The 10,527-nt window shown below is 65.3% G+C and overlaps 6 protein-coding genes across 6 annotated transcripts in view; 4 read left to right on the forward strand and 2 right to left on the reverse strand.

Annotated features, from left to right (window-relative positions):
• The window catches only part of F751_6887 (Serine carboxypeptidase-like 49), a gene marked incomplete at both ends in the record, with an annotated part of 3,728 nt that extends 3,058 nt beyond the window's left edge, over positions 1-670 (forward strand). Inside the window, one exon of the mRNA XM_011398495.1 lies at positions 193-670. Within this exon, the coding sequence (XP_011396797.1) occupies positions 193-670 (478 nt within the window). The remainder of the gene's footprint in view (positions 1-192) is intronic.
• Positions 671-1,020: 350 nt separating this feature from the next.
• F751_6888 (TBC1 domain family member 15) lies at positions 1,021-3,199 on the forward strand (the record flags this gene model as incomplete). The annotated part of the gene is made up of 6 exons (XM_011398496.1): positions 1,021-1,263; positions 1,405-1,533; positions 1,615-1,731; positions 1,933-2,198; positions 2,423-2,633; positions 2,954-3,199. The coding sequence occupies 6 exons, from the start codon at positions 1,021-1,023 to the stop codon at positions 3,197-3,199; spliced, it is 1,212 nt and encodes a 403-aa protein (XP_011396798.1).
• Positions 3,200-3,548: 349 nt separating this feature from the next.
• F751_6889 (TilB-like protein) lies at positions 3,549-5,193 on the forward strand (the record flags this gene model as incomplete). Its single annotated transcript, XM_011398497.1, has 5 exons — positions 3,549-3,749; positions 3,851-4,093; positions 4,214-4,401; positions 4,549-4,715; positions 4,802-5,193. The coding sequence occupies 5 exons, from the start codon at positions 3,549-3,551 to the stop codon at positions 5,191-5,193; spliced, it is 1,191 nt and encodes a 396-aa protein (XP_011396799.1).
• A 214-nt stretch (positions 5,194-5,407) lies between these two features.
• F751_6890 (Ribosome biogenesis protein NSA2-like protein) lies at positions 5,408-6,651 on the reverse strand (the record flags this gene model as incomplete). Its single annotated transcript, XM_011398498.1, has 3 exons — positions 5,408-5,734; positions 5,982-6,152; positions 6,367-6,651. The coding sequence occupies 3 exons, from the start codon at positions 6,649-6,651 to the stop codon at positions 5,408-5,410; spliced, it is 783 nt and encodes a 260-aa protein (XP_011396800.1).
• Positions 6,652-7,282: 631 nt separating this feature from the next.
• On the forward strand, positions 7,283-8,014 carry F751_6891 (hypothetical protein; the record flags this gene model as incomplete). The annotated part of the gene is made up of 3 exons (XM_011398499.1): positions 7,283-7,411; positions 7,636-7,833; positions 7,958-8,014. 3 exons carry the CDS (start codon positions 7,283-7,285, stop codon positions 8,012-8,014), a joined length of 384 nt encoding a protein of 127 aa, XP_011396801.1.
• Positions 8,015-8,473: 459 nt separating this feature from the next.
• F751_6892 (putative E3 ubiquitin-protein ligase XBOS34) overlaps positions 8,474-10,527 on the reverse strand; it is a gene marked incomplete at both ends in the record, with an annotated part of 5,938 nt that continues 3,884 nt past the window's right edge. The window contains 4 exons of the mRNA XM_011398500.1: positions 8,474-8,585; positions 9,179-9,470; positions 9,710-9,811; positions 10,026-10,186. Of these exons, the coding sequence (XP_011396802.1) occupies positions 8,474-8,585; positions 9,179-9,470; positions 9,710-9,811; positions 10,026-10,186 (667 nt within the window). The remainder of the gene's footprint in view (positions 8,586-9,178; positions 9,471-9,709; positions 9,812-10,025; positions 10,187-10,527) is intronic.

A 10,527-nucleotide genomic window follows, 5' to 3' on the forward strand; every position in this document is an offset into this window, starting at 1 on the left:
AACTTCTAGTGCATTCGTCAGCATGCTTGCAGATTCCTTGCCAAGCATGGTGCGGGTCGGTCGACAACCCGTGGCAGCGTTTGGTCCTGGCTCGCTCTCCAATCCGCTTCCCCACCCTTTGCCGACAAACACAAGCCAAACCTCCCTGCCCTTCCCTACCCCTCAACCCCCGCTCACTCTCCTCCCTGAAAGGTGGAAGTCGTGCAACATGCGGGTGCACGCGGAGATGATGGAGGACTGGCCCCACGACTTCAGCCACGTGCTCCCCGAGCTGCTGGCGGGCGGCGTGCGTGCCCTCATCTACGCCGGCGACCAGGACTTCATCTGCAACTGGCTGGGCAACCGCCGCTGGGTGGACGCGCTGCCCTGGGCGGGGGCGGGCGACTGGCGCGCCGCCCGCGACGCGCGCTGGACCGTGGACGGCGAGCAGGCCGGCGTCTTCCGCACCGCTGGCCCGCTGACCTTCCTCAAGGTGGGGGGCGCCGGGCACATGGTGCCCATGGACCAGCCCAAGCACGGGCTGGACATGATCACCCGCTTCATCCGGGACGAGCCGTTTGGGCCCCAGCCGGAGGAGGACGACGACAATTTCGTGCTGGGACAGCCCATCCCTCGCGCGCGGGCCGTGTCCCGCCGCCAGGGGGAGTCTGGCCTGCATGCCGTCCAGTGACGGAGGCCCTACACCTGGGGTTGCATGCGCCTGCAGGTGTATCGCCCGGGTCTGGGCCCTGCGTGAGCTATCAACTCCACTTCTGTACTTCTGACCGCCTGCTGTAATTCTACTGTATGTACCGTGGTATCCACGGACTCCATGGGAGGTGTGAGGTTTCCTTGCAAGGTGAGAACCCTGGGGTTTCGGACGCCAAGCACGGAAGCGGCGATTTCGTCGCAGACTCCCTCCTAGAACAAGCGATATCGTCGCGGCTCCACACCGAACCCAGAGCAGAATACCTCAATACCCTCAGATTCATTTCCTTCAAAGCATGGCGCGGTACTAAGCCTAGCCCGGGCTGCACGGCGATGAGCTCCCCGTCGCACACCCAGTCGTCGGTGGCCTCCACCGTCTTCGCCGTGGGGCTGGGGGTGGGGGTGGCGGCCGTCGCTGGCGTGGCTGTGGGCGCCATGTTCGGGGCAAGCGCCCTAAGTATCGCCGCGGCCAGTAAGCAGCAGGCCCGCCCCCCTCTGACCGCCAAGGACCTCCGGCGGGACGAGGAGGGACGCATCCTCAACTGGCGCAGCGCCCTGCGCATCATCCAGCAGGGGGTGAGGAAACCGGAGGGATCGCCGATGTGCTGGTCCCGTGGCGACATGCACATCTCCCGGTTGGGAGGTCATTCCCAGCCACCAGGCGCTGACCATGCAATCCTCACACCCCTCGCATCAATCCGCCCCCCCCCCACTCAGGGCATCTCCCCCGAGCTGCGTGGCACCCTCTGGCCCTTCCTCCTGGGCGTCTTTTCCCCCGACTCCACGGAGCAGGCCCGGGCCCGGGAGCTGGCGCGCCTGCGCGGCGTCTACGCCCAGCTCCTCCGCGTCTGCGAGCGGCTGGAGGCCGAGGCGCGAGCCGCCGCAGCCGCCGCCGCCGCGCCTGGCCGCCCCGACTCCCCCAGCAAGGCCGCACGAGCGGCGGTGGCCTTTGGCGAGGCGCACCGCATCATCGTCATGGACGGTCTGCGCACCGATCTGCGCGGCGGCGAAGACCGCGGCGTCGACCCGGGCGCGGGGCTCAGCGTCCTTCCCATCTCTCTGGATGGCGGCGCACCGGACATCCTGCTTGTCCGGCGCGAGGAGGATGAAGGGGATGCGGCGGCGCGCGGCGCGGCGGGGGCGGGGGAGGCGTGGGACGGCGCCTCAGAGTGCGATGGCGGGGGGGCGGCGGCCCACGCCGCTGCAGGTCCGGCAGGGTCGGGGTCCCCGCCCTCCACTCCAGAGCCTCGGCACTGGGACAGCCGCGCCGCGCGCGACGCGCTGGCCGCGATGCCGGAGGGCGCGGCGCACGCGCCCCGCACGCTGCGCCTGATCCGCCTGCTGTCGGCCTACAGCGTGCACGACCCTGAGACGGGGTACTGCCAGGGCATGTCAGACCTGGCGGCGGTGGTGGTCATGCTCGTCCCCGACGAGGCCCTGGCCTTTGCCTGCTTCGAGCGGGTCATGCGCCACGCGCGCAGGAACTTCCGGCACGACGAGACCGGCATCAAGTGCGTGGTTGGGGGGGTGGGAGGGTGGGGGTAATGCATAGGCCAGGTGGCTGTGCGCCAGATCTGGCCTGAGGCTGGGGCCTGGGCGCAGTGGGTTGCTCGGCCCTGCGTGACGAGATGCTCATCTAGGCTGGTTGGCCGCCCGCCCAGGTCCCGACGGCCATGCCCTCGACAAGACTATCTACCTCGCTTCGCCTCAACTTACCCAATCCCGCCCGCCACAGGCACCAGCTGCTGCAGCTGGCGCACATACTGTCGGACACCGACCCGCCACTCTACGCGCGGCTTCGGGCGCTGGACTCCGGGGACTGCATGTTTGCCTACCGCATGGTGGTGGTGATGCTGCGCCGGGAGCTGCCCCTCCCGCGTGTGCTCCTGGTCTGGGAGGCGGCGTGGGCGCATGCGGCCGCGGCCGGCCGGGGAGACGGTGTGCCGGTCGCGGCGGGGGGTAGGGGGCGGGGAGAGGCGCCATGCGACGGCGCCGACCAATCGAGGGGGCTCTCCGATGTGGAAGCCACGGACGCAGCTCTGGGCGCCAGTTTGCTGAGGGATGGTGGCAAAGTGGCAGGCGGTGGCGAGGCCAGGCACGCTGCAGATGGGGCCATCAGTGGTTCACAAGCCGCCAGCGTGGAAGCTGCGGCCCTGCCAGCCGAAGCGCCACGGCCCCCCCCCGACTGCTGGGGCTGGGCAGGCAGCAGACAAGACCACTGCAGGTGGGCGAGCCGCCGGCTATCGCGAAGCGCACCCCTTCCCAGACCGGCTCCGCCGCCGCGTATGCCGGCGGCACGTCCATCCCGCCCCCAGACTTTGTGCTGCAGTTCATTGCGGCGGTGGTCCGAGGCCAGCGGCGCCAGGTGATGAGCTGCTGCCACGGCACGGACGATGTGCTGCGCCTCTTCTCCGGCGTGCAGATCGATTTCTGGCTGAGCCTGGCCCAGGCGCAGAAGCAGTACAAGGCGTACAGCCAGGGAGGGCGGGTGCCGAGGGCTGGCGCGCAGTAAGAGATTCAACCCACCAGTTGTTGCCGGTCCTGTTCATTTTTCCGAGCCCATCCCAACGCTGACCTATAAAACCAAGTAAGACAATCACCTTCTTCAAACAGTATACCCTGCCTGACTCATCTTGTGCATGTAACCACTCACTCCAGCACTTGGGCTGCTCGACGAATGATAGGGAAGCCATTTGCTGTGTCTCTGGGTGACACCTCATTTGCGGCTCCGGCGCACGGTCGCAGTCGCAGATCCGTTGGCGGCGTTGACCGATGCCGGGACGACACCCACTTCGAATTTACCCAGTGCACGGATCATAGACAGCCATCAAAATACACTCAGCAGGTGCTGCAGCCAGCTCATGGTGCTCATTACGGAGGCACTGCTGCGCCAGCGGGCTCTCCCCGCCGGCGACGAGGGCTTCTCGGAGGTCCGGGAGATCGCCCTGCACGGGCTCGGCATAGAACGCATCAACTTGCTGGGGCATCGATGCCGAGAGCTACGCGTCCTCATGCTCCAGAACAACGTCATACCTCGCATCGAAAACCTCCATCGCCTCAAGGTTGGTCTTGCTGCAGAACCTTTTGCGAGGTCCTCACCCTCCCCTTTCTTTGCCGACCCTCCTCACTGCAGGTTCCACCACCCACCCATGGCCGTTTACAGGTGCTAGAGTACGTCAATCTGGCCATCAATAACATCACCATGATCGAGGGGCTGCACCGCTGCGAGTCATTGCAGAGGGTGGATCTCACTCTCAACTTCATCCCTGCCAGTGCCCTCCCAGGCCTCAGCAACCTCAGGCACCTCCCAGACCTGCGGCACCTGAGCCTGCTGGGGAACCCATGCACGCGGTGGCCAGATTGGAGGCCGTATGTGATAAGTAAACTGCCGCAGCTCACTCACCTGGTGAGGTGCAATTGCGCAGGTTGTACAGGAAAGTTGAGTTGTTGCAGAACCTCCCCAGCGCAGCGCCGACAGCGACCCCTTCAGAATGCCCATGCACATTCCCTGCGCCATTCTCAACAGGACGGGGTAGAGGTGACGGAGGACGAGCGAGACGGGGCTGCCTGTACTGCCAAGGATCTGGAAGCAGCGCTGGACCTCTGGGTGCTGCAAGTTGAGGGCCAGGCAGGGACCGTACAGGAGGACGCTGAAGACACCCAGGAACACGATCGGCTGCCGTGGAGCCCAGAGCAGAGGTTACGAGACTTCAGGTATGCATTACAGCTTGAGTAGTTCCAAGGGAAAGGGTCAGAAGGGAGTGCCTGACGGGAGTGCCTGCACTTGAACAGCAAACTCGCCACTTCTGGCGGGGCGCCTTTGCATCCCATCCCACTCTGCACCACCCTCCCATCCTGCAGGGAAAGAGAACACCTCCAGGAGGAGCTCAGGGAACGGCGTGCAACAAGCAGCGCTGCATCTCCCTTCCGACAGCGTCGCTGTGCCCTGCCCCAGGAGCCCCGAACGCTGCCCATTCTCTCCCGGGACGGGTCGGTGCTCCAGAAAAACGAAGGCAAGGGGTGCGGTGGTGGGGCTGCAGGGCCCACGAAGCACTCTCACAACCCATGACCAAGGCGTCTCTCACCAGCCCCACCTTCCCCACCCAGCACGCAGGCGGCTGGCGATTCAGCATGGATGACTCGGACCCACATGTGCTAGCGCTGGAGGTGCACATCGGCAAACACCTGGCCACCACCGAGATAGAGACGGAGGTCCTGCCGCGTGCGGTCCAGCTCCTCATCTCAGGACGCCTGCTGAGCCTGCACCTTCCCGACGAGGTCTGCCCCGACGCCTGCAGGGCTGCACGGAGCAGGGCCACGGGAATTCTGGTCCTCACCCTTCCCCGGGAGGGCAATGGCAGGGTGGCGGCATCGAAGCAAGCAGGGATATCATCAGGGCGCGGAAAGTCCGCGGGAAACAATGCGGCGGTTGTTGGCGCCGCGCAGGCCACGCCCGCCATGACTGCTGCCGTGGTGGCCTGCGGAGACGGATTCCCACCCCTGTAGCCCTTCCATTGCTTACGGAACTCTTGTGCTGATGTGTGGACTGGCTTCACAAAAACAAGCGTGCAGAAGGGGGAGCGGAAAGGAGGTAGAGCGGGGAGAGGGGAATGGCAGTGTACAGGATGACGGCGGGGGTGGGTGGGATATCGAGCAACCCAGGCGCCGTGCCGCCGCCAAAGTAAGATACAGCGTGATGAAAATGAGAAATCAGCTTGGCTCACACGAGGAGGACGGCGTTGATGCAGCCGTCGTTCTCGGGGTTGTTAGTGACCTGGGCGTACTTGCCCCACACCACCTTGCCGCCAGGGGTCACCAGGCCCAGCTCCGACACATTCACCTCGATGATGGTGCCGCGCGTGATCACGCCCAGGCTCGTGTACGCCTGGCCGTTGGGGTTCTTCTTGATGCCGATGATGGCCAGCTGGAAGGTGGCCTTCAGCTCGGGGTGGGTCACATGCGCCTTGTTCATGCGCAGACCGGTGGGCCGGATGAAGCGCTCGTACTTGGGCGGCTTGCGCGTGAACCCGGGTGGCACAAAGGTCACCTGGAAAGACGTTGTTTGGGGGGAGGAGGGGGGAGATGTTGGGTGCGAGGTGCTGACAGCGGTGGTGTAACCTGGGGGAGGGGACCAGGCTGCGAGCTGCCAAGTATGGCCGGGAGGGGGAAAGGGCGGCGCACACCCCTCCCCCAACCGCCACACACTGCGATCAGAGGGTCTGCAAGGCCTGTCATACTCCAAACAAGCAACTCGCACACCAAAATAGTCTACCCACGCCCCCCCCCTGCCTCACCTTGGTGACCATACGCTTCCACTCCTTCTTCTTCCGCTTGCCGGTGCGGAGCACCTTGAACATTTCCTCCTCGGCCACGGGGCGGACCTTGGGCAGGGGGACCTCCCACTTCCCGGCCTTCTCCTTCCGCTTCTGCTTGATGGTGTTGCTCAGCACCTTGGCCCTGTCGACCTGCGTGGTGGCGTGATTGAGAAGGGGATGAGGGTTTGGTAGGCCAGGCACGTGCGGCGTCCATACATTGGGAGACAGCTCCTTGCACAACCACACGCAGCGTGTCGCAGCAAAAAGTGCGAGCATGCACACTACCATGAACCTTAGAGCCACCGCAACTGCAGCGGAAGCACGCCCCCTCACCCATGCCACCCCCACATCCCACTCCTCCCACCTGGTCACGCTCCAGCAGGTAGGCCGGCATGGCCGAACCCTCGTCCGCGTCCTTGACCCGCCGGTTCTTGTCCTTCTCCTCGTGCATTGCGATGGTCTTCTTCATCACCGCCTTCTCCTGGTACCGCTGCTTGGCGAACATCTTGCCCTTCAGGCCAATGGCCTTCTGAGCATACGCCGCCCTCTTCTTCACGGAGCGCGCCTCCTTTTTGCGCGTGCGCTCCTCATGATCCAGCTGCCGTCCATACCGCTTCCGGTGCAGCTCGATGTGGTCGCCCTGCGGCATGCCTGCTAGTCCTGCAGAGAACCGCTACGAGGCTGGAGCCCGGGACTGGGCGGCGAGCCACAGCGTCGACGGGAGCGGGAGCGGTATGTACACTCAAAGTACTGCTCAGAGATATCCGCCAGTTCTTGTCGCACAGGCGAACGAAGCGACTTGATGGTCGGGGGAGGGGGCGTCCCGGTTTCGGGGGCGCCAGCGCTCAAACTGGAAAGATGGAATTCATGAGATCCAGGCCCTTCTCCCTGTGAATGCAGTCGTGCAACCCCCGCGTGGAACGCCTTGCATTGCTCTAGGGGCTTTGGGCACAGTTTTGACATGTCTGTGGCCTCGAGCCTGCACAGAGTGGGCCTCCGGTGCTGCTCCGGCGCTCTCGCCTCCTCCTGCTTCGGGACAAGGAGGCCCGCCCGAGTCCACACACGAGTGCACTCTTCTGCCGTGCAATGCCATGCGCTTGGGAGCTCAGACGGTGCGGATGAGATTCAGCCTGTTTCCAGCAGGTCCACTGCGGGGAAGGGATTCGGGAAGGCGCCTCCTGCCAGCGAGGCCCTGCGCAGCACCCTCGGAGGTGAGGTGATGTGCACTGATTGAGCGCCCAATAATTATGTAATGACATTTTGGTTTCCATGCACAATCAATGCGCCAATACTTCCACGTCCCATGCATCGCCGTAGAGCTGTCTGACAGGGTCGGCAGGGTAGCTCAGACCAACAATGTGGTGTTGGGGACTGGTGACGAGTCGGAGTGGCGAGAACTGGATGCTCAGGTGGGCAGCCTGAATCATCGTTTGCTGGTGTCTTTGCCCAATGATGGTTGTGCCCTGTTGACGACTTTGAAGTTTGATTGGATTATGTCACCAAGCTGCGCGCATGTCGCCCATGATTTGACGGTACCATCCAGGCTGCACCCCGAAGATTTGCATCTGAAGTAGGTCTTATCAGGATTACACTTTTCCCCTACCACCAATACCCCCTGCACTGACCTCTTCAGGTGAATGCATACCCCGCTGATCGAACCTTCAAGGCTATTGGCTCTGGCGGCGACGACTTCGTGGCCTCCATGACCAGCTGCGTGGAGCGGGTGGTTGGCGTGCGGCTGCCCTCCTCCCGGGTCACCCACCGCCTCTCGGCGGGGGGCAAGTACGTTAGCGTGACCATCGGGCCTGTCCTCGTGGAGACGCCAGACCAGGTGCGGGAGTTCTGAGGGTGTTGAACAATGGATGAGGGGCGGTGGATTCTCTGAGGCAGTGGATGGCAAAGAGATGCTTCTGGGTGATACCCGGGCAAACATCTCCCACTCCTGGTGCCCCCAGGTACTCGCGATCTTCAACGGAATGAAGGCAGATGGGCGACTGAAATTTTACATCTGACGTAATGCAAGGCCATATCATGCAGACGTAGTGTCCTGCGAAGGGTACTGCGTGGCACTGCATCCCATCAGGGTGCAGCATGTAGCGCCGTGCAAGGACGACGTCTAGCATCTCCAGGTCACCGACAGACTCTTCCTGAGGCTGCTCAAATGCAAGAGGCACCCGGGCAATAACTCGTCACCTCACCTTGAGCCCACGCTCCTGTAACACCGCTGGGACAAGCTCTCAGATCAACACTTGATGTTACAAGGTGGGTAGACGGGTTTACACTACAGGATCAACCGGACCCCCGGGACATGTTGGGATGGCAGGAGCATGCAGGTGCACTGGATGAGTGACTTAGGGTTTGCGAGGCCGATGCTTGAGGTGCCGACGACGGCGGAGCGCCTGCCCTGGAGGTGCCGAGGGCCTGCAACTTGGGCAGACCATCCAGGCCTCGATGGCCAGCGGCCCGCCAGCTCAGTACACGTTCATGATGTAGCTCTGGATGGGTTCCCGGCACATGGGGCAGTTTCGCACGTTCTGGTCCTTCAGGTGCTGCGCACAGGAGCGGCAGCAGCACCGGTGCACCCTGCGGCATGAGGTGCAGGGGAGGAAGCGGATGGGCGATGGGTGAACGAAGTGAGTGGCCGGCAGGAGGGCCTCCTCCGCATAGAATCAATGTTTGTGGAGCAGGCAGCATGCAATCCAGAGATCCACTTGCCCCCCCTCCACAACGGCCATGCATGCCCACGGCCACTGGTCCAGTGGCATCAGGCCCGCCCCCCCCCCACCACACACACTCACGAGTCTCCGTGCAGGAAGCCGGCCGTGGCGGGGGCCTCCAGGCAGACAACGCAGATGCCGTCGTCCTCACCGTCGCCGCCCCCCGCGCCCGGCGACGCGACGGGCGGGCGGGGCGCATCGCTCGCCGAGGCGGCGGCCGTGGCGGCTGGCGCGGCGGGGCCCGGCGACACGAAGGGCGGCACGGGCGGGAACGCCGACCACCACTGCCCGCCCCCGGCGCCGCCGCCGGGAGCGGCGCCCGGCCTCGCCTCCGCCCCGCCCTCTGCAAGGCTGATTAGGGGTGTGGCGGCCGAGGCCGGTCCCGCGGCCGGCCCGGGGCCGCCGCCCGCCGCGGCGCCGGCGCTGCTGGGCGCCCCTGCGGCGGCTCCCAGGGCAGACAGGCCCAGGGGTCCCGCGCCCGTGCCCGGCGCCGAGATGCGTGAGGGCGTGGACTGCAGGCTGGAGGGGAGGCGCGGAGGGGAAGGGGGCGCCGCCTGGTCGGCGTAGCGCTGCTCGTAGTCGATGCGAGGGTACAGCGCGCCACCCGGGGCGGGTGTGTGGCTGGGCGAGGGAGGGCCTGGGCGACCGCCGGCCTGGCCCGGGCCCTGCCAGCCAGCGGAGCTGGCGAAGGAGGCGTTGGAGGAGGCCGCGGGGTGGTCCTCCGGATTGCTGGCCAGCCGGGCCGCAAAGGCTGTGCGGGAAGAGGAGGGGGGGGGGGGGTGGATACCTGGTTCATGGGATAGGGTTCCCTGGGGCTCCTGTTTGTCACGCAAGGGTTTGGGTGGCTCCCAGGCCGGGTGGCTGGGTGCATGGCATGCGACGCCGCGCACTCGCATGCCCACCACAGGGGCCCACAAGCAGAGCCTGCCCCTGCGGGGCGGTTGCGATCGCCGACAGGCAAGACTGCGATCACGTTCATCGCCCACGCACCAGAGTCCTCCTCCTCCTGCAGCCGCCTGGCCAGCTCCTCGTCGCTGGGGGCGCCGCCGAGGCCGCCAGAGGCCCCCGCTCCCCCAGCAGCCACGCCCCAGTCTGCAGGTGCAGTGCGTGTGTCAGTGAGCGAGGAATCCTGGGACATGCTGTTCTTGTTTTGAGAACAACGTACATCTGGGACTTCTCCAGCACATGACGGCTGCCCGGCCCATTCACGGCCCCTCTGATGCCAGACCCAGGGCCCCGACCCTCCTCTACCCCCCAGGCACGACACCCTGCTCCCAGCAGAAACCCCACACCAGCCCTCGCCCACCTCCTGGGCGGTCTGCCAGGCGGCCGTGGGGCGTGGCGGGCAGGTTGTTGGGCACCGGCTGCGAGGAGGGGTTGGCCCCTGCCGGGATGAAGCCGCGGTTGTTGACCAGGGCGATGAAGGCGGAGAAGGCATCCAGTACCGCCTGGTCGCCGTAGTCGGGCCTGTGAGGGGGCACGCGGGGGTGGGGGTGAGTGTGGGGGTGTTGTGCTGGGAAAAAGGGATGATGGGAGTGGGCCAGGAGGGAGAAGGAGACTACGGATCTCCTTGGCGACAACTCAGCCGGTAACCCGACAATGGCCCCAAAGGCATGCGAGTGCAGTGCAACGGCGCAGGCCCCTTCATCGCAGGTACGTTGAATCTGAGCGAAGGCATGCCAACCACACACGCCCCCTCATGGCATCCCAGCCACAGGCAGGCGATGCGGCTTGCTCTTCCCTTCCTCGGTGACCCTCTCCCATGCACCAGTCCCACAACAAAGCCTCCCTCCCCCCCCCCCCCCCCC

The sequence above is a fragment of the Auxenochlorella protothecoides genome (genome assembly GCF_000733215.1).
Source record: "Auxenochlorella protothecoides strain 0710 unplaced genomic scaffold scaffold97, whole genome shotgun sequence".
NCBI classification, from domain to species: domain Eukaryota; kingdom Viridiplantae; phylum Chlorophyta; class Trebouxiophyceae; order Chlorellales; family Chlorellaceae; genus Auxenochlorella; species Auxenochlorella protothecoides.